The 23,721-nt window shown below is 32.7% G+C and overlaps 1 protein-coding gene across 1 annotated transcript in view; it reads left to right on the forward strand.

The window, feature by feature from the left end:
• Positions 1-23,721, forward strand: part of LOC144967275 (protein hobbit-like) — a 93,838-nt gene that overhangs the window by 8,396 nt on the left and 61,721 nt on the right. The window contains exons 8-32 of the mRNA XM_078904321.1: positions 1,473-1,518; positions 2,016-2,206; positions 2,463-2,524; positions 3,067-3,161; positions 3,302-3,366; positions 4,988-5,265; positions 6,231-6,385; positions 7,932-8,095; positions 8,594-8,739; positions 9,941-10,080; positions 10,792-10,901; positions 11,237-11,326; positions 11,918-12,041; positions 12,322-12,445; positions 13,308-13,419; positions 15,160-15,248; positions 15,966-16,035; positions 16,557-16,658; positions 17,390-17,449; positions 18,101-18,191; positions 18,535-18,745; positions 20,350-20,522; positions 21,088-21,186; positions 22,187-22,292; positions 22,880-23,040. Of these exons, the coding sequence (XP_078760447.1) occupies positions 1,473-1,518; positions 2,016-2,206; positions 2,463-2,524; positions 3,067-3,161; positions 3,302-3,366; positions 4,988-5,265; positions 6,231-6,385; positions 7,932-8,095; positions 8,594-8,739; positions 9,941-10,080; positions 10,792-10,901; positions 11,237-11,326; positions 11,918-12,041; positions 12,322-12,445; positions 13,308-13,419; positions 15,160-15,248; positions 15,966-16,035; positions 16,557-16,658; positions 17,390-17,449; positions 18,101-18,191; positions 18,535-18,745; positions 20,350-20,522; positions 21,088-21,186; positions 22,187-22,292; positions 22,880-23,040 (3,064 nt within the window). The remainder of the gene's footprint in view (positions 1-1,472; positions 1,519-2,015; positions 2,207-2,462; positions 2,525-3,066; positions 3,162-3,301; positions 3,367-4,987; positions 5,266-6,230; positions 6,386-7,931; positions 8,096-8,593; positions 8,740-9,940; positions 10,081-10,791; positions 10,902-11,236; positions 11,327-11,917; positions 12,042-12,321; positions 12,446-13,307; positions 13,420-15,159; positions 15,249-15,965; positions 16,036-16,556; positions 16,659-17,389; positions 17,450-18,100; positions 18,192-18,534; positions 18,746-20,349; positions 20,523-21,087; positions 21,187-22,186; positions 22,293-22,879; positions 23,041-23,721) is intronic.

Here is a 23,721-nt window from a genome sequence, read left to right on the forward strand (position 1 = left end):
CCAACCCTACCCCTCCCCATAGAACATAGAAAGTTTTTAAATTAGTAGGCCTTCAGAGCCATTAAGCCTATAGGAGCGTCAAATGAACAATAACAATTGAAAGTTTTTTTAAAAAGTAGTCATTCAGAGCCATTAGGCCTATAGAGATGGAGTTTATCCCGGTTTTTATAGCATGAAATGGACTATAGCAATTGCTTGCCACCATTTGGATAGGATGCTAATCTATTGCAAAGTACTTTCCACCAGATCTAACAGACCCAGCTACCCACTCAGTGCTGGATGGACACGGGGGGGGGGGGGGGGGGGGGGGGGGGTGTCAAAAAAATCTTGACTGATCTCAGTCCCTTGTAGAACAAAGAAGAGATAATAAAAAGAAACAATAAATTTTGATTTCATTCAATTCTATAAAACTTAAGTTGTCTGCTCACTTTCTTTATGTAGAATGAGTTACATTAAACAGAAGTCATTCACACCTTAATCGTTTGATTTTGATTAGGATTTAAGAGTGCCTTACTCAATGTTACAGCAGCATGGCATGAATATATTAATGAAATCAAGTTTTATTGTTTTTGACTCAATCAATGAAGATGCTTAATGAGGAGGACTTTTACATTTTACAAAGTCAAACAATGCCAACAATTTACCTTTTCTTGTCAGATCATGTAGATTAGTTGGTCGATGGTTGAGTCCTTGTCAAGATTTTAAAATGGTTTTCATTTATTTTCTTTTTGTATGCAAAAGATTCAATGAAAATAATGTCACAAAATGCCAAATATTAAAAATAGAAATTATTAGGCCAACCTATTTTGGAGTATGTGCAGAGAGAATGAATTGTTATATAATTGCTAAGTCGGTACTGAAGAACACAAAGGTCTCTGGATTAGCTACAATAATTTATGCCAATATCATTCAGACGAGGAGTTGGCATTATATGTTGATGAAATTTATGTTGAGATTTTTAGTAGAAATAAAAACGTCAAACAAAGTGTATTTACTAAAAATAGATTAAGGGTTTAAGGCAGCAGTACCACATGAGGAAACCCATTCCACAAAATGAGGACAGAAATATTGAAAAAAGGGTGATTGCTCCAAAATAAAAATGATTCGAAAATGCAATCATAAAGGAATGAATCGAGTTTAAAACTGTGTCTCGTCCAAGCAGAATTCTTTATATTTGGCCTCTACCACACCTCACATAAATATTATTAAAAAAAACAAAACTATAAGAATTTTAACAAAATGAGAGTGTCTCAGAAAGAAGAAAGATATATTTTTAAATGAGCTGTAAATAATTCGTCAAATAAATTTTTTGCAGGTGATACTGCTGCGCCTAATGTGGTTTCTGCAATGTCCGATGTACAAGAGTGGCAGTTGACCACGGTTTACTATTCTTTATTTGACAAATTAAATAAGCTGAAGACAATATTGATTTATTTTCAATTGATTCAGTTTAACTTTGAATTTTTTTACAGGTTCTGAAGACTGTTGTGACTAAACCTCAGATGATGATTACAGAAGGTTTGTAGTATTCGATAATCAAATATTGTGATTTAATTGTGTGTTAAGCTCAGTAAAATTCTCAAAAATCTAACCACATTTTTATTTTAATAGACTCGTCATTAAAATTAATTTTTTTTTAAAGCTTGTCCACTCAGTATAAATATAATACAATGATTAAGAATATAAGGTCCTTGGTGTAATGAAGATTGTTTTATATGAAATGCCAATTAATAATCAATAGTTTTATTGGTGTTATTATTATTATTATTATTATTATTATTATTATTATTATTATTATTATTATTATTATTATTATTATTATTATTATTTTAATAATCTTTGCCGCTGTTGCACCATCACTACCACCGCCACCACCACCACCACCACCATCATCATCATGATCATCATCGTCATCATCGGCAACATTGCCATCATTGTTTTTTTTCACTGATAAAGAGAGAAAAAGAATTTTTTGAGTTTCATCTTTCATTCTATATTGTCTGATTTTCATGCAGGTTTCTTACAGAATCTTCAAAATATCAAACGGAGAAGGGCCAGTATCAGACCTGACGACTTATTTGGGATGGAGGACAATATTCTTGGTCCCTTGGGAGACGGAGACAACATAGGAGAAAGAGATGTAGAGGACAGTGTACATTGGCCCAATGATATGGTTGTGTCGAAGTTAAAGATTTTTGAACATCTCGTAAGATTTACTAAAATTTTAATTGTTTTTATAGTACCCAGTTTTGAAGTTGACTTAAAATTCTATGGTTTGGATGAAATTGACTTTCGCCATTTAAAAGAAAAATATTATATTCTTTTCAATTTCTAGTTGAAATGAAATCTAAAGTCGTCTGTGAATTAGGCATAATTATGGCTTGAAAATTTTACAAATTATTTCTTCATTTCATTTGCCTTGTCAATACAGAAACTTTCTTTTTCATTTGTTTGTTTTACAGCAAGATGTGAGTTTTGACATAGCTGATTTAGATGCTAAAATTGTTCGTGAAACAAAACAGAGGTAAGATCCTTTGAAATATATTGTCATCATTGCTCATTAAAATACAGTTTATTGTGATGATTTTGTCATTTTATCAAAGAAAATATTTAACATGCCTGTTTGACTGATCATGAGGTATGATTCAGTACTTACTTGATTTTAGCATACTCTCTGAAAAAGCAAAAAAGCCTGCTAGAATTTAAGCGTTCTGAAATCCAATGCTCATGGGAGGTGGTAACCAATACATTTGATCACCCAGTTGCAGCTGGGTCGTATTGCAGAGCGTGCTGGAATTCGGTATGCTAGAATCCAGCAAGTAATGTACCTACAAATGATTTTATATATATATATATATATATATATATATATATATATATATATATATATATATATATATATATATATATATATATATATATATATATACTATTAAGTTGTTGCTTTTAAAAGTGTAAAGCCTTTTAAAAGTGATGCTGAACAGACTTAGTTGATTCGATGTGTTTATTCTTTGAGTTTTTATCTCTTAAATTTTACCAGGACCTCTTTATCAATTTCCATTTCAGGAGCCTTCATGTATCCCTAAAGTTATTTCATCTAGGCTTTCACAACCAGTCTTTTTGGAGTGCTACAGACATGAATTGTAATGTGTATCTGGAAGGTAAGTGTCATTGGTATTAATTATCATTGTCATCAACATAATCATCATCCTCATTAGCATTATCATCTTGATCATGTTGAGGATAAACAGTATCTTTGTTGTAGTTGCTATTTGTAAAATTATCTTTTCTTTCTCAACAGAGTTTAACACCAGCTCAATGCAGGCTAAATTTGCAGGCCTCACCAAGGTGGTTGCCAAAGGGCAGGTAAGCAGGCTTATATTTTGAAGGACTTATATCTCTAATACATTAAACTACATATTATCAGAATTTTGAATATGTCTCTATGTCCCATTTAAAATATCTCAATTTTATTTTTATTTGCACCATAGATTTCCCTATTTCCAACACAGATATCTAAAACAAGAACCCCCCCCCCCCCCAAAAAAAAAAAAACAAAAAAAAAACAACAACAATAAAAAACAAAAAAAAAACACAAAAAACCCTAAGCTTGAGCTTTTATATAGGTAGTATCCACTAACTGTGCTCAAAGTGATTTACAACATTTAAAAATTCCCTACTGCAACTGGGATAGGACAAGTGAGTGCTCTACCACCTGAGCTTTCGGAACCCCACAGTGGCAAAACTACAAGCCTTCTTATTATGGTGTCTAATACCATCATAACGGTACATCCTTAAACATACATCTTTATCATGAACTCTGCCCAGCAACAATGCAGGTGTGTGTTTGTTGAAACGATGAGGTGGACACAGCCAACTTGAATATCTTGACTATCTACAAATGTCTGTGATATATAAGGCCAATATCAACCTGTGGTTCTAGATATCAGTACTGCACAAATGCATTGTATGTCATGTAGAAAAACAAAAACAAAACAAGCCTTTAAAGCTACAGCTCTATAAATGGAATGGAGTTGACATCACTCAACTCTTTGTTATTATTTTTAGACTGCCTGTTAGTGATGAGTTCTCAGTTAATTATCAGACTATAATATTCAAGGTTATTCAGTTGTATGGTATGTTTAATCTGGCTGCAGATGTAATGAGTATTTTACCTAAATTTGTTGCATCAATTTTACGGTCTTTTGTCTCATTCCTCACTACTATGCAGTGCTCTAATGATGACAAAGCATGAAATGAATAGAATAAAACGTTGCAAGTTTTTTCTGCCAGATCATGAATAGGCTCAACAAGTTATTCCCTGCTTTAATGGAGAGACCGAGTGGTTAATGCAAATCACAGAATTGGACTTGGTTTGGTTATGTATTTGTTTTATTCTTTGACAAATGAGGCAATTGGATTCTGCAGTGGGCTTTGTAATCATAAAAGTTGGCTACTGAAGTTAGCTATATATATATATATATATATATATATATATATATATATATTTATATATATATATAATATATATATATATATATTATATTAATATATAAAATATAGCTTCAAACCGGAAGCACTTCAACAAACAACAACAGTCAACAAACCAACTCAGTCCTGACGATGGCTAATTAAGCCTGAAACATTAATATAGACTGTCTCAAACATTGTGGTAAATATTTAAAAAATAATAATTCGCTCCATTACTACATATCGAGCACTTTTCGTACCATATTTGTATCAAACACGATTCAATATATATATATATATATATATTATATATATATATATATATATATATATATATATATATATATATATATATATATATATATATATATATATTAGGTTACCGATCAATTATTTTGTGAGGTAGTTTGGAATGCTCTCCATCTCCTCCTCCTCATCATCATCATTATCATCATCATTACCATCATTGTAATCATTATCATCATCATCGTCATAATATATTTGAATTGTTCTTCAGCTTCTCAGAGATTCACTCGACACTGTCCTGGCAGTGAGTTCTGGCTTTTTCCATTATCACCATGAAGAAGTTCAATACTGGATGTCTGTCTTCACAAATATATTTCATCGTACACATCCACATCTACGACAACAACAACAACAACAGCCGCTGCAGCTACAACAGCTTCAATCAGATCAAGAACAACAGCAACAACAACAACAACAACAACAACAACAACAACAACAACAGCATAGACCACCTCCCTTGATTCTAAGGAGGACAAGATCCAAGCCAAGGTTAGTTGATGGAACATTTTTAACAATTCTAAAGCTTGAGTTTATTGGAGGATTAATCTAAAAAAGTGAAGCTAGTTATTCTAATTCTCCTTCTTTTTCGTATAGCTGGCAGACTCAGCCTGGTACCAAAAAAAAAAACAAACAAACAAAAAAATTCGACTTTATTCATAGGCTTCGCCATTTTTTTTTTTTCTAACAGCATTTGGTGACAACATAAAGTGTAGAGAGAAGAAAAGAAAATGGTAGATGAAACCAACATGATAATAATATTTATTGTAGTAGGTAGTGGTAGTAGAAGTAGTGGTAGTAGTAGTAGTAGTAGTAGTAGTAGTAGTAGTAGTAGTAGTAGTAGTAGTAGTAGTAGTAGTAGTAGTAGTAGTAGTAGTAGTAGTAGTAGTAGTAGAAGTAGTAGTTGTAGTAGTAGTAGTAGTAGTAGTAGTAGTAGTAGTAATAGTAGTAGAAGTAGAAGTATAGTAGTAATAGAGGAGGAGGAGGCTTGTATTCTGTATTACTTCATTTGGTATGGATCTATTAGTATGCCATGTACTATTTGATTGTTATAAAGAAAGAGAAGATCGATACAAAAAAAGACATTTTTCTACTCCTTGTTTTTTAAAAAATCAATGTTGCTGTATGAGTTTATAAAAATAGGTTTAGTGTAATTGAGGTCGAACAAATACATTTTAAAAAATGACAAATGTTTGTATTTGATGAAATCGTGAAGAAGTGCAATAATTAACTGAATGTGCTAACTTTGAAATTTTGCAATTTGTTCAAAGATGGTTGTTTACATTTTAATTGATGTCAAGTATAAATTCTGCATTTACTTTTGATAAAAGAAATTATGGAAATTTTAATGTTTGAACAATAATATTCTAGCAATGTTATAATCACCAATATTTCAAATCCAAAATGCATCCATGGGGATGAAAAATTAATATCGTCTACATTTTCAATTTCTCTAGTCCAACCTTGCTGTCCTGGATGGTCAATAAGAATTTCTCCATCGTTCTGGAGCTTTCTGATATATCTTCCATTGTGTCCACTGCAGCTTGTTCGGGCCTCAACACTCAGGTGTCTCAGGCTCGAATCAATGCCACTGTCAAGCCAGGAGGTCCTGGTAAGTAAATGTATAAAAATGCATATTATACTGGGAAAATTACTGGATGGCTCCAAAGGAAAAAAAAATATTTTTAAACACTTAAACTCAAATGGTGGGTCTGATTTATTTGTGTAAATTAATTTTTTCCTCGCTCATTTTGGGTACCCAATCATTGGGTAATTGGGTCTTAATTACCAGAAATATCTAAAGAGTGGTCAACGATATCTATCTTTTTTGTTTCCTGATTGTCAGTTTGGACTCATACTTATTATAAGGTCCTTTTTAAATTTATTAGTTACTTTAGCTTCCAGTTTGCATCATACAACAAGAATTTTTTTAACTGTTAGAAAAAAGAAAGACTTCAAAAGGAATCTAAGATGCGTTTAATTTTTATATTAGGTACGTTCCCATTTTTGTAATATCTTGTGTATTTTTTTGTCAATTTTGTGATTATTTTCTCAAATTTAACCAATTTCAGTTTTGACATTATTTGACCAGATTAGTCTGTCTAAGAAAGACCAATGCAGGCTGTTAAAAACACTGTAATGTACTTGCTGTGCTCACTTGGTTTCAATCCTCCAATATTATCTATTTTCCTCATTGTGTTTTTGTATTATGTTACAGCAAAGCAATCGAAAGTTCATTGTGACGTAAAAACATTTTTTGATCATCTGAAAATTTAATTCTTGACTTATTATTCTGATGATATAAATGCAATAAAAAAAAAATCAGGCAACTCTAATATTAAGATTTGTTTTCTGCTTCTTCTACTTTTTTGATTCACTTTTTCACTTCTTCTCAATCCAAGTGATGTTTGATTTAGTCAAAAGCACTCACTTACAGAGGATCAAATTCAAACTTTATCAGAAAACACGAGAGACACGTTTATCATAGATAGCAAATAAACATGAAGACCTAAATATTTATAGCAAGTTAAAGAACAGAATTACAGCCTATGAAAAAATAGGGGAAAAAATCGCAAAAGGAGTGTCTTTTTTGTTTGTTTTGCCTCTGTAATAATTTCAACTTGTGAGATAATACTTCAGAGACAGGAACTAGGTGAGTTGCTTTTATTCTGTTCTGTACAAATTTTCCCATTGCATGTGACATGCTACCCAGAGCATCAGCTAGGTTTCCATAAGTTGAACATTGTATTTGGAAGACTTGTAAGAATGCACAAAATTAGGGAATATCCGTCAATTGATAAAGTAATTTGTCATTTGCATGACATTTCTTAGACTGCTTTATTGATAAAGAAATCCAAAGCTGTAGAAAATTGAAAAAGTGTAATAAATTGGTACAGTCTCCCTAACTTGGTTACTTCATTTTTGTTCCTTTCAAGGTGCCTGCTATCTTAAATCTTCACTATGCAAAGAACCTGAAGAAATGATTATCTAATGCTGATATGATACCTGGGATTTACCCTTCTTTCTTTCTTTCTTCTTCTTCTTTTCTTTATTTTGAGTATCGTAAAAGACAAAATTATTGCTCAAAACGGGTAGCCACGATCAGATGATTTGCATTTTATAAACAGGATTTTACATTCTATCCCATTGTTGTTTAGCTTTACAAGAGCTTGATTGGTACAGTCTTCATAATGTGAGCTGTGAGGTAGACGTACAAAATGTGAGCTGCTGCCTTACTGATGTTAAGCTGCCTATTCAAGACATTGGAGGCAAGAAACATTACTGGGGGCATGTCATCTATCTTGGTACATTTCTTATGAAGGTGTGTATTGATGTTTTAACTTCTTAATATAGTTGTCCTTCAGAGCCATTCAGCCCATGGAGCCGGAGTTTATCCCGGTTTCTATAGCGTGAAACGGACAATAGCAATTGCTTGCTATTTTTTGGATAGGACGCTAGTCTATCTAGACTCAGCTACCCATTCACTGCTGGGTGGAGAGGAGGGGGGGGGGGGGTTAGAAAAAAATCTCGACTACAACTGGGATTGATCTCAGTCCTTTTGCATGTGAAGCGAGTGCTCTACTAACTGAGCTATCGGGACCCCCAACATGTTAATATAATTACGTGATATACACAAATTGTTGCTACAAATCAAATTTTTAAAAATCAGTTGGGAGTCATATGATTTTGGGTTGGTTGATTGCTTTATATATGATTCGATTTTATGACCCTTTCTAATCCTTTTTATTATATTTGATTTATTTTGTATTGTGAAATTATCTTTCATCATAATGTCTTATAAATTGTTTAAATATTATAGTTGAAGAAATTCAACAGTGAGTTGAAAATCGACGTGATGAAGGATAACATACAGTTGGAGTGGTCATCATCTCTCTTCCATGCTCTCGGTCAATTAACAGCAGCCATTCAGAAGGGTCGACCAGGCACTCAACTATCTGCTAACAGGTAATGAATGCATTGCTGGAAGAAAAAAACAAAAACACTTCTTTATTATGTTTTTCATGGGTTCCCCCTGGCACAGAGGATTTTACCAGTGTTCGTGTTTCCAGAAAAAGTGTCTAAGAATTCTTTAAAACTGTTCAGACAACTTAATCCTCTACTTCTTATGAGAGCTTATGCACTGTAACAGTTGTGTGATTTTACTCGTTACATTGTGTAATTGTGAAATATGTTGCATTTTGTCTAAGTAAAATGGAGAAAGTTATGAAGGATGGCGATCACTCCCTTCGCAAATATATTATGTTCTCCATGAGGAGCCGTCACCTTATATCTATAAAAACAAAGACAACATGTCACCTTAATTCATTTTTGCCACATGGTGTTCGAATTTTTAACAAGCAACTGTGATTTAAATTAAATACTATCTTTTAAATATACACACACAAGTTCGGACTAAAGGCCAGAGGTATGGCCTATCTCAATTTATTAGATTAATATATAAAGTGTTGCTATTGGTTCTTGGTTGTATATTTTTACAATTTTGTGCATTTGCATATATATATATATATGTATACATTGCCGCCATAGATTCTCAACTTTGTGTTTATACATTTTCATACATGCCACGTCTGTAAACGAATTTCCATTTTTTTTTATGAATAAAATATATTATTATTATTATTATTATTATTATTATTATTATTATTATTATTATTATTATTATTATTATTATTATTATTATTATTATTATTATTATTATTATTATTATTAATATTATTATTATTATTATTATCATTATTATTATTATTATTGTTGATGACTTTACATATGATTCATCAAAAAATGGGTAAGCACATAATTATTCTCTCAATAGAACGGTTTGTCCATTTCAAACTTTATTTGTCTCTGTGAAACATTCTTTTTTATACTGGTCACCATCTCACCATGTTGTAAGGCATTTATCAAATTATGAGTCACAGTGTTAAATGTAGGTTAATTGTCTTTAGGAAACAATGCTTTTTCTTGGAAGAAATTGTTGATAATAAAAGAGATCTGCAAATTCTCTAAAAAATACTATTTAAATTCTTACAATACGCTTCATTTTAAGAGATTATGATATTTTTAAATTGTCAAAGATTTTAATTTAAAAGTAATGATGAAACGATTTTGAATTTTTTTCTTTTTCATTTCAACTATTTTTAAAAAGTCAAGGTCAAGCAAGTACAGGTGTGGCGAACCACCTTTTGTCTCCGACAAGAGGCCAAGGAGAGGGTGGGAAGAGATTGACTGCTGTCGTCAAATGTGATATTTCCAATATTAACACTTTTATTACCAATAGTATTGGAGGTATGAAAGCTCCTTCTCTCACCCTTCCCCTCTCTATTTCTCTCCCTTCCTCCAACGCCCCTCTCTCTCTCTCCCTCTCTCTCTCTCTCTCTCTCTCTCTCTCTCTCTCTCTCTCTCTCTCTTTCTTCTCTCTTCTCTGTGCTCTCTCTCTCTCTCTCTCTCTCTCTCTCTCTCTCTCTCTCTCTCTCTCTCTCTCTCTCTCTCTCTCTCTACCTTTTATGTTCTCTATCTATTTTCTCACAAACACATTGAGGATCTTCAGGCACTGTAGACAATTGCTGTGGATCATCAACGTTGGTCAAACCTAAAACATTATCTGGTGGAGGCAGCCGAGGCATCTCAGTCCGAAGTCATAAGTCAAGTATGATAAGTTATTCTTTTTGAGATGCCTGAACAAAACACTTCATATCTTATTTGATAATTTAGATGACCCCAAATAAGCAATAACTCTTAAACCTAAGACTTCAAACAAGTATTAAGTTTAAGAATGAGTTAGTTTGGGGTTCATCTTACACAAGTTGGACTGTACAACAACAAAAACAAATTAGTAAAAAGCAAATTTAAAAAAAAACAAAAACAACCCCCCCCCCCCCACACACACACACAGACAAACAACACAGACAACACATATAAAGAAGACCCACCCTCACCCACATATCTTTTCCTTACAAGTCCTAGGATCAAACCAAAATCTTTTCTTCTTCTCCCCAGTAAGTGTAATGACAAGAATTGACAGTGTGTCTTTCAACCACAGCCATTTTAACACCTCTCTGACAGTGGACGGCACCAAGCTGCATTACATTGTCATTGACCAACAACAGGTAAAGTTGTTACTTTTTGACATCACCCACCCCAATGTAATATATAAATCAATAAAAGGAGATGCGCAAAAATGATTATAACAACTTTAAATTGAACAAAGTACTAAACACAGGATGTTTCAGGCTCAAAACCCATCTTCAGCCAATGATAAAAACAGTTAAAACGTTACTACATCATATATATTAGGCTATATGTAGTGATGGATATTGTAAGATTGCAAGTACAAAAAAGGTTTCCTACAAGTATCTTATTCTTTATTAATTGAAATTTGATTTCATATGGCATGATGAAACCTTGGAAATGTACATGATTATTCTTTATGTCATATCTCCAGCCTTATTTCAGATTAAGTCGTTCAAGTGAAATCCACCAACCAGTTTTGTATATACATCAAGTCAAGTTGAAATATGTTCCTTCCAACAAAGTAAGTATCAGAGTATCACCATATTACAGTAGCATTTTTCCCTAAAAACTATTTGTAACAGCTGGATTTCAAATACTTTTAGAATGAAAAGGATCTAATTCACATTTTGCATAAATGGAAATTTTTGTGTTTGGAGGTTTGAAGGGATGTCATCCAAATGAATGCCTGGAAGTCTCGTTCAGGGATTGAAAGAGTACTTATTTCTTCACGTCACAGTGTAAACATATCACTAAAAAATTATAAATTTGATATTTTTTTGTGCTGATTACTTAACTCTTGAGATAACAGGTTTTGTGTGGTTCATAATGGAAGGTTGAACTTGAAAGTGTATAGGGTGCATGGGTAATCTGTAAGATCAATGCAAGTATTACTGTTAGAGAAGAATTGGCAGTCAATTCACAAACATTTAAAATATGAATACAATTCATGACAGGTAACAAAAGCAATAAAATATACGACTGATGGTCAAGTGGTCATTTGTGTAAGGAGGACATTAGATTAAGACTTTAGCTTCAGTTAAAGGTAGTGTCCTTTTTTAAACCTTTATGACTCTACCATTTCTTGATTTTCATTTTTTATTTAAATTTGCAGGAATGTCGTGTTCACATACTCCAGAATTTCTCTATGCAGTGGACAACAGAGTGTCATCTGTGTTTGCTACAGGGGCTTCAGGACGCCAGATCTCTATACAACAAGTTTAGGGGGTTGGACAATGGTAACAATTGTCTGTCTTCTTCTTTCAATGTTTTCTTTGTCTCTGTCACTCTCGCAGAATAAGAAAAGGTGCAATACTGATTTCCTTGTTTATTTTTCAAAAATTATATTTAAAAAAGTAGTGATTGTATCAGGATAATGGCAACAATGATGGCGACATGATAATGATGACGGTGTTGATGGTGATTATGATGATCTGAGATATTGTACAATCAAGCATGAAGTTTTCTAACTAACTTACAAAAGTCCCATTGTGTATACTCTAAAATCTCTACTTCCAGAAGAAACCCAACAAATGAAAGTTGCATCACCTTCCTCTGAATCCAAACCAAAGTGGACAACTTCCATCAATGTACTGGTTCTGGCTGACATCAATCTCCAGGCTAAATTATCCAAGCAACATATGTGAGTATTTAGTCTACAGATAGTAAGCACTTGGCTAAGAAGCTCACATCATTGCCATCCAGTAGTATAACAGACCAACACTCAAAACTATGTGTAACCTTGAACGATTATAATCTGGTTAATACAGTTTAGTGAGAAATACTCATAAACGCTGACGGCTCTTACTTATCCGAACCAGTGACCAATGGCACAAAGCAATAACAAAGACCTAAGTGACGTCAACTTCATACTATCTATATTGTCTTGAGTGCCTGTGTTTGTTTGGGTTCTTTTTTTTAAAACCAGTAATGATTTAACAAACCCTCAAATTGATCAGAATGTGTTCATCATTGATTTTCTTGATTATTTCTTTACTTACATAATTACATTTCTAAAGATTCTACTTGTAAAGTGGTTTGAGCACAATTAATGGACATTGCTCTATATTAATGCTCAAGTTAAAAAAAAATTAAATTCTTTTCAATGTCATGATTTGATAGAGAAGAAAATAATTAGATAAGCGTTTAGAATGCATGATGTAGAAAAATCAAAAGTTACGATAAGAATAATAAATGGGAGAAGAAGTTCAGGAAGACGTGTAATGTCACGTGGGAAGTCGTAAAAAATGGCTTATTGGTGGTTGGATGAGACATGTTCTTTGTGGGGGCTGATAGCAGGGATAATTGGGAAGACCTGATCGCTGATGTGTGCAACAATCCTGTCAGTTGATTGAAAGAAAATAGTGGGTCTAAAAAGCTCTTTACTTAGAGTGGTGCTTATTTGCAAATCAAAGAATCTTCAAGTCAGTATTCTTCTGCTCTGCTAATGTTGATGCCCGTTTCGAAGGATTTAAAGAAATAATCTTTTTTTTTTTTCTACATAGGATCTCCTTGTTCACTACAAACTTATTAGTGACCATGACCTTGCCAGAAATGCTGATGGAGGTCAAGGACTTTTCTATCAAGTGTGACAACCACAGTATATTCCACATCACGGTGAGCCTTTTTACTTTAATATATAGTGAATGTTGAAATATAAAAGAAATAGATTTTAGTTCAACTTTTATGTATCAATTCAACAAGTATTAGACCATCTTTTGCACATACAAAAATTTATTTACTTACACACACACACACACACACACACACACACACACACACACACACACACACACACACACACACATACGCACAAATCCACATACGTAAACCCTGAATTCACACTCACTCACACACACCCACACACATACATTTGAGTAACACAATCCGCTTTTCAAAATGTCTGCTTTAATGTTTAAAAAAAAAAGTTGAGACCACTTGGTCAATTTTTATTGACATAGGCATATTTCATTTTGCAAGCCAAGTGAACCTTTACTTAGACCCAGTGCCAATGGTAACAATAATGTATGTTTTTTTCTTATCCTGTACGATTTGAACGCTTTCATTTTATATTGTAAGATTTTGACACTTTCATAACTTCTCTTTTTTATTCAATTTCTCTCAAAGAAGTTTTATATACATTATACATGCTTTTCACTACCAACATCATAACCGTTGTTTAATAGCATTAGGGGTTTGTTGGTACCATATTTTCTTACCGTTATAACTGGAAACATAAAAAAATTCTAAGAATTCAGCTTTCGAAGTTTCTAGTCTATCAGACTAGTCTATTCTAGTTCATCATTATTTAAAAAATGAAGTTACGAGAAAACACATAGCTGTAAATATATTTGAATTGTCTGCTTTCCCCCAAATCTTACTCTTTTTTTGACAAGCAATGTTACATATTTTTCTGGAATGATGTGGGCAGTTCTGTTACCAGTGTCAAGTTAAGTAAGGGTAAATTTCAGAAGTGTTACATTGCTGATGCACCATTAGAACTTATTTTAAAAAAGTGAAAGCTTATACAGCATGATTCCACTAAATGTGCTGAAAAAAAAATGGCCTGATTCAAGTTTTTCTCTGATTTTGTAATTCTTTTAATTTTAAGTTAAATATGATATCATATTTGAATAGAACTTATCTAAAGTTGCTCTTATGCGTTTGTCACTTTACAATGGTTTTGTTTTTCTTCTGGTGGACAACATATTTAGAATATAGGGCGACACAACCAGTATTTTCTATTACAATATTTTGGACAAATAAAAATTATAGAAAATATTTGATAATAAAGACAATGTTGAATTCTATGTCCATCCACGTAAAAAAATCCAGAATTTTTGGTATCTGGTTCACGCAGACATAATACCATTTTGAAATGAATGGTCACTTCATTGAATCTATTCTCTGCCTCGAGGCAGGCTGACTTCATTTTGGATATTTATTTTCCTTATAGTTTTCGTTCTGCTTTGCCTGGCATCGTTTCAGATTTCTATGGTACACCAGTGCCTGCTCCCTAATTTCTCTCTTATTATTACAATGATAGACAAAATAATCTCAAATTGCTCGCTTTTCACTGAATAAGCATTTCAATTCAATGATGGTGTACTTAAGTAATGCCAAAGTGATTGACTTTAAAAGCGTCAGTGTGTTATTAAATGAATGAGATGTCAACCTCGAGATGTGGTTAAAAGACTTAGAGACTGCATTTGCTTTTGTCATTGTAAATTTTCTCAGGTATGGCCAATGGATATCATGCACACTGATGCTTACGTTGAAGTGGTAATGATATGAGATAAAATTAGAAATTAAAAAGGGCACAGATACTGATTTTAAAACATTATATTTTTCTTCCAGGGTTTTCAGCTGGAGACCTTGCCTGCTTCCCACCTTACTTCAGAGAGAGAGAGTGCTAAAATACTCAGTGACCCTACTAACCGAGCTTGGTGAGTGTTGTTTATAACTTCTTTTCTTTTGCGATCTTTAGTGACATTATCGCTGATTCCACGCATAAAATAGTGATAGTTTACCAAGTCATAAACTAATATAAACTCTTTCGTAGATATATTTTAAAAATACACATTTTAAGTCAGCATCTGGCATTGTGCTGAGCACCCCCTCTTTCCACAATATGATGATTTTTAAATCACCCTTATGCCAGATTTTTATATATAACTGATAAGATCACCCAGCTGTAAATGATTAGCTGGTCACTTAAGATATGGTGAAAGTTGACATAAGTTTGGTCTTCCTAACATTTAATGTCTTTAACCCAGAATACTTACCCGCTATCAAGGCAATCCCAATTGTCTGTTTCAGAGCTGAGCTCGCTTTACATTTTAATGATTTCATTTTTTGGAATGGTGATTTTTTTTAGTTTGGATATTTATATATAAATATATATAACTTATATTTGGTATTCCTTTATTTCTAAATTTAAAAAAAAAGCATTTTTCTTGGGATTAATTAGCCTGCTCCAATACTTGAAATGCTGTTTTATAATAATAAATCCTGAAAGACATTATGCCACCAAAAGAATGTACAAAACGATGACAGCAGTGTGTTTAAATAACATTCTAGTTTTACAATTTTATATATCTTCAATTCATTTGCAAATAAGATTATTTATAAATAAAGTGCATAACCATTTGTTTTTTCCACAGGGGTGTCTCCTTTGACAGTATTGATATTGTTTTTCCATACAAATACAATTTTGCTTCCTGTTATGAAGAGGTAAAGCTTTTCGTTTTATGAAATTCAAAGTTAAAATTTTCTGTTCCATGTTGGTTGTATAAAAAATGTTAATGATAATGATATTAGTTGTACAGTGCACTTAGGATCCAACGAAATTTCGGATTTAACAAAATATATAAAGACAACAACAAATGAACCTTTAAATGTTTATTGTACATAAACCATTCACCTTAACAACGCCACTATCACAAGCACATTATCTCATTCGTCTGTTGTGTTTCATTCATCCTGTTTTGTTGATTAAGGGGAAACCTGAAACGTCCACAGTATCTGTCTTTGTCTAAGAAATTGAAACTGAAAATTCAATATTTATCGTTATTTTTTTCACATATATTAAATAGCTTAAATTTGCAGCATGTCAGGCTTATATTGAATGCTTATCTTTGTATTTTGAAACATGTTGCTTGTTACTGATCATTCAAGTTTTTATTTATTTATTATTATTATTTGTTAACTTTCAAGACACATGTAAAATTTTGTGATCTGCCATTTTTATTTAGGTCATGAATACGGTCAAGTGGCTTAAACTGGTGCACAAAGTTAAGAAGAAGCCATTCACTGCCCAAAGCCCCTTGCCTCCTGACCTTTGCATCAAAGCCAGGGTAAAATAAATGCAATGTTTTTGTTTTAGTGTTGAAACATGAATGTTATAATCTATTCTTTAAAAGAAATAGGCTTGGGATCAACATTGTTCCATACAGCCAATGTTAAATTTTTATTGTCAGAATTACTGGCAAATCTAAAAATTATAATATTTATAAAATTTATATTTCACAGATTGATATACGAGTAACTTCCAACTTTTCTTAAATTAAGGGTAATTCTATTGCCTCTTGTTTCAAATGGTTATTTAGAACACCTGCTAGCACGTAATCATGAGTCCTTTATTTGACCTTTGGCTATCACTGCGAATATAATTGATTCTACACAATTCTAGTAAGTTCACAACAAAAGATAGTGACGTAATTTTGAATATTTCTGGAAGTGGCAGATTGGCTTTGAACTGCAAAAATCATATGTATAATGTATTTGTTTAGCTTAAGCGGCTTAATTTCAGGTTTATAAAACGTTTCCTCACCAATTTAATAATTTAAGGAATAGATTAACATGGATGAACTCATTCCATTCTGTCCAGCCAATCGTTAGAATATGTTACCACATATGAAGCTGCATACTAATAATTAAGATTATCTAAGAAATTCATACTAAACTAGATGGCTGATATAACGAGAACCTGGTTTCAGTCCACCAAATACTATATATTTCTATATGGCACGGTTTCACCCACAGAAATAATCTAATTTTTAAAACATTTTTCCATTATTTTCTAAAGATGCTATCCATTGAGCTATCAGATGATCCATTTGAAGTCAAAATGGGCTTGAACTATGAGGTATGATTTGTAATTAATCATATTTTTTTTTTCAATTTTTGAAGAAGACAATAATCTAGTTTCTGTCCATTTATTTTTTTTGCTGTAAACAATTATTTTCAATTTAATATTACAATTGGTTCCTATCATGCTCATTCCAAAAGAAAGAAAAAACCAAGCGATGCAGTTTTATCGAGGCAGTGAATTATATGAATTTGTACATAAACAATATTATAACTTAGTCCTTTTTGCTCGCTGTGGAACATAGGGGCTCCATGAACGTCCACCATTTGTTTCTGTCCTTGGCCATTATCTTGGTAGTCTCTCAAGTGAGGCCTGCCATATTCAGTTGGTCAGACAGTGAGTGCCTCCATGTTTGTTTTGGATGCCCCACCTTTCCTGTCCCTTGAGGTCCCGATTGAGTTAGTGATTTGTGACGTTACTCCTTGGTCTTCTCAGTGTTAGACTGACCCATCTCCATTTCCTCCTCCTAATTTGGGTGCTAATGTATTTTATTATCTACCACTTATTTGCCAGGGCCATAACTTTTAATGAATCAAATGAATTGAATTTGAATCCAATGTTCATTCTGTTTTTTTTGGGTTTTTTTTTAGTTTCTTGTGAAATGTGAACATTGCCATTATCATGAGAATTACACATTTTCTTCCACAGTTGTTGAAAGATGAGGGGATTGAAAGCAAAAAACGGAAGGATGTATTGGATGCCAAACTGATGGAGATGCAGAAAAAACAGTTCATCCCTGGTAAATTGATAAAAAATAAAATAAGAATAAAAATGTTTTAAAAAACGAAACAAGGTTCATAAATACTATATGTTGCTATTATCTTGCATATGATGAGTTATTTTCTTAAATAAATAGGTTTAATCGACCAATAGCTAGCAGAATATTGAATTTGTTAGAATTTTAGAAAAGGTCATACTTATTTTTCTGTCTATCCATATCTCTGATTTTGTGTTTGTGTCTCTGTATGTCTGTCTGTTCGTCAATGAAATAATAAGAAAATTACTTAATTTCAATATTCAAATTATTTTTATTAAATGATTGATAATGTGAATATTGGATTGATTGATTGAATGCTCTCCAGTCAACAAGAGAGAGGAGCTGAAAACCAGTCTACGCAAGAAGAGTTCTGAAATTTACATCCAGCGATCCCACCAGTTGTACACCGAGGCCCCTATAAGGACACAGCTCTTGACATGGCTGATGGAGGACCTCAGCATTACAGCAATGGCTGACTCATCCTTCAACGGCAAGGATAACGTCATCAAGCACATGAAGGAAATTGATCCTGAAAGGTTGTTGTCATTGATGAGAAAGGTCATTTGAAATACAGATCAGTTAATAATGAATTGAATTGATTGATCTGTATTTCAAAAAGCTTTATTTTTTTGGGTTAAAAATGAGGATGATGATGATTATGATGATGAAGAAGATTAACATACAGTGCAACCTCTGGATAACGACACCCCTGAATAATGAAAACTCCTGGATAGCGACATTGACCTCTGGTCCCGAATTTTTTGCTATATGTTATTAGTAATAAAAAAACCCAAATAGCGACATACATTTGAGTAAAACCCCTGTTTAGCGACATCGTTATAACAATAATCAGCAGTTGATGCCGATGTTTAATACCCAAACATCGTCAACTGGAACTCTAAATGCCCTTTCCGCCTCCCAATGAGATTGCTTTGTTACCGACCAATCAGAACACATGTTTACTACACTGTGTGGAATCTGCGCTTGCTCAAAGCAAAGAAGTTGATCAGTCGATAGTACTCTCAAGTGTTGTTTTTTTTTGAATATCGCAAGACTTAGGTCTACTGATTTTTAAGTGCTTGTAAATTTTGGTGCACTTAAAAAAGTATACTAAACTATCGGTATTCAAATATCATCAGCAGTATCGTATGGATTTCATTTTAATTAAAATCTAAACTAGATGTGTGCATCTATATTTCTCGTGGGAATTTATCATATTGGGAATATATTTTCTTGCTTTATTCTCAGTTTTGTTGAATGGCGTTCAAGTACTGCATGCTTATGATCAAAACAAAGACAATACACATTTGAAAGTGAAATCGAAACTGGTATAGATAGAACGAAGTTGACATCACGCAGGTGCACATAGTGTGTTAGTCCATTATTTTTCAGGATGGCAATGTTGTGAGTTTCTTAGCCAATCGCATAACATCTATACTCTTTGTAAATAGGATAAATACTCATTCTAACGCTTTTGGACGTGTCTTCTCTCAAGCACTGGACTGCGCATCGCACTGTTAGGTATTCATGGGTCTCACCATGCCCCCTTTTTCCGCCATCTTGAAAACCCCTGTATAACGACATAATTTTCCCATCCCGGGCAATGTCATTATCCAGTGGTAACACTGTATTGATGATTTTATCGATAGTAATAATAATAATAATAATAATAATAATAATAATAATAATAATAATAATAATAATAATAATAATAATAATAATAATAATAATATATAATAATAATGAGATGATGATGATAATAATAATATAATAATAATGATAATAATAATAATAATAATAATAATAATAATAATAATAATAATAATAATAATAATAATAATAATGATAATAATAATAATAATTATCTATTATAAAAATGAAGAAGAAGAAGAAGAAGAAGAAGAAGAAGAAGAAGAAGAAGAAGAAGAAGAAGAAGAAGAAGAAGAAGAAGAAGAAGGGAAGAAGAAGATAATAATTATGATGATGATGAGGAGGATGATGAGGATTATGATGATGACAATCATGATATTAATGATATTGTTGTTGATGATGAAGATGGTGATTTTAATGATGGCGATGATGTGAATGATAACAAAAATTCACTAAAGCTGTCTTCTAACACTGAAATTCCTTTCTCTAGTCCATTCCCCAAAGATCCAATTGAGTTTGTGACACTATGGTGTCGCTATGTCAAGGCAGGTGTCAACCTGTGGTCTGTATCGCTAAGAGACTTTCCACGTCCCATGATTGATGTTTCAGCAATGCATGTCTGGGGTAGGCTGGTTGGAGCTGAACGTGAGGGAACGAAAAGAGGCAAGTATCATTATCATCATCACCATCATCATCATTATCATCATCATTATCTTCATCATCATCATCATCATCATAATCATCATCATCATCATCATCATCATCATCATCATCATCATCATCATCATCATCATCACCATCATTGAATATCCTGAGTTTATTTATCTAAATGTGATATGCATATTTAAGAGTTGATGACTTTTTTTTCCTTTCTAAATAATGTTTTAAAGGTTTCTTGAAATTTTAGTCTTGAAAATCTTTTATAACTGTAAAGACTCAATTTGCAAGAAGTAGGGAATATAAGATAGATAAGATAAGATAATCTTTATTGATCCTTGTATGGAAATTATACTTCTGTATCACAACACAATTCGGTAATGTATCAAAGAAATACAAAGGTAAATAAATTAAATAAACACTGGCAAAGAATATAGAGTTATTCATATCAATGGATAATTGGTAACACTAGTTGAGATGCATTCATTTTTATTAACATATTTTATCGTTTTGAATCACAATAACTATAAAGCTGAATAAAATGAAAATGATCATTTTTTCCCCTCCACAGCTAAGAGAACGTGTGAAGTGGAGATGATGAAGCCATATGAACCAATGAAAGTGGAGAGAAATCTACCTGCTCTCAAATTTTTCCACGACTTTAGTTGTGGTAAGGAGTTAGTCATGATCATCATATATTGATTAAAAATCAAATTGAAACAAATACTAGTAGTAAAAAAAAACGACTCTTAAATTGATAAAAGGAATCTAATTGATGAATGGTAGTCAAAGCCTGTTACCAAATGGATGTAACTTAGATGAGATCCCATTCACAATGTATTTTTTAATACAAGTGCAGAAACAGCCGTGAACTGAGTGAGTCTTTCTTATGCTTAGACCTTACCTTAGAACCTTAGTTTTTCCCTTGCGGACAGACTCAAAAGGGAATTTCACATACAGATACATACGATGACAACATGAAAATGACCCATAAAGTTCAAGGGATGAAGAATCATTAATGGTATATATATATGTTGTTGACAACATGAGTCAAGACAGTCATGAATAAATTTATCATTTCATAACTTAATTAAGCTATAGACGATATTTCTCCTTAAAAACTTGTTTCATCAAATCAGTCTTATTTCCACTTCAATTTCATCTCCAAAATTAGTGATAGATGTGACCGCAATTTCATTGCCATTTTTGTGTGGAATATACTGTTCTGTTGAAAGCTTATATGAGGATACCCTGTTTGTTAGTTTAAAAGACTAAAAAGTGGATGTGACATTTCTAGTTTCTAGATGCATTTAATTAATGAGCAGTATTCAGGGATAATATCGACCTTGTTCTTAGCAAAAGTTATATATATACACACACAAAAGAACAAAAAAAAACAAACAAACCCAACAATCTTTCCAATAAAAATGAACAACACAAAATAAAAATAAAAATCTTAGAATTATATTGAAAAGTATCTAGGAATGTTTTAGGCTCAATCTCTCCTTAATCACTAGCGTATTAAAATTTTTAAAATATATATACAGCGCTTCCTTTGAAAAAAGCTCTGCTGAACTTTGTACTCATCATTCTAGATGTCCAATGCTCTAGCAGTAGTAAGGACCTTGATTACAACAAGTGAACATACATTTTTTTTAAAATTTCACCAGACACAAACTCATTCATAATGGCCTATGGCGTTTGCTGGGAGCCAGCAGTCGCCCTGTACAACTTGAGTATGGATCTCATCAACAGACCCTCCGTTGACCCTAGCAAGTGAGTAGTTTTTCAAGTGGACAAATTGAGTGGGCAGGTCAAAATGAAATAACTTGGGTGAAGTTAATGCGTTTTATTGATTAGAATTAGTATTTTTTTATAAAGTGCATAAACCCAAAACTTCATTTATCAAATCATTTTAACTTTAAATATGAATATAAACATAGATATTCTTTCTTTCTTTATGTTGTTTTGTCTTCAATGGTCATTTATTTCACATCAATAGTTTTTCAGATCCATTAGGCCCATAGGGCTGGAGTTTATTCCAGTTTATATAGTGTGAAATGGAAAATAGCAATTGCCTGCTGTCCTTTGGATAAGACGCTAGTCTATTGCTATGTACTTTTTGCCAAATCTAACAGACCCAGCTACCCTTTGACTGCTGGATGGACAGAAAAAAAATCTTGACTGCACCTGGGATCAATCTTGGTCTCTTTGCATGTCAAACGAATGCTCTACCAACTGAGCTATCAGAATCCCCTTTATTTCACATTAACAGCTATTTTATTAAATACAGTCACTTGGTAAATGTTTTGGGGCTCGATGTTCAACTCTTCATTGATGCAAATATTTATTATTTCCAATAGACCGCTTCCATTCTGGGACAAGATGCGTGTTCTGTTCCACGGTCGTCTGACCATGTCCATAGCCAGCATGTCCTGGCTCTACCACGCCTCTCTCGACCCTTACAACAACACAGAACTCATGGACTGGACGTGGAGCAAACTTTTACTGGACTGGAAGAATGGTCAGCTTTTAATTTTCTTATTGAGCAACCCAAAAAAATCTGAAAAATTGTGTTTAAAACAGTGCCAGACAAAGCAAGAAATAAAAATTCAAAAAAGAAAAAAAAACATCCCAAAAAATTAGCCAGCCTAAAATTAAAATGGTTTTTGGGTTTTGTTTTTTATTCTCTTGTATTCTTCTTTCTGAATCTGAATCTGAATGTTACTTGAAGTTGGACTCAATTCTGAGTATTTGTAATCAAAGAGAGTTGTTGAATGTGACAGTCATTGTTGGTGTTTGGCCTGAAGAATTTTGATAATCTTCGCTTGAAGGTGTCTAAAACTGTTGTGTTCACACATGATTCTAGAAGAACGTTCCAGTCTTTGATAGTGTGGGGTGCAAATGAATATTTGAAGATGTTTGAGTTTGCAGATTGTTTAAGAGTTTTTGAATGGGTTTTTCTTTGAATGTGATGATTTCATTGTATGTCCAGTTGTTCTGGTGAGATGGGCATCAATTTGTTTGTAATTTTGAACATAAGAGTTGTTGTTCTTTCTGTCTGTCTTGTAGAGTATACCCAAGCTGTATAATAATGTCTGTTATCTGCCATAGGGGCTGTAGTCATTGAAGACAAATCTTGCAGCATGGCGCTGGACAGCTTCAATTTCTTTTATGTCAGATTGAAGGTGTGGGTCTTAGTGTT

This window comes from Berghia stephanieae, chromosome 3, assembly GCF_034508935.2.
Source record: "Berghia stephanieae isolate SIO BIC M18660-M18661 chromosome 3, UCSD_Bste_1.3, whole genome shotgun sequence".
NCBI classification, from domain to species: Eukaryota; Metazoa; Mollusca; class Gastropoda; order Nudibranchia; family Aeolidiidae; genus Berghia; species Berghia stephanieae.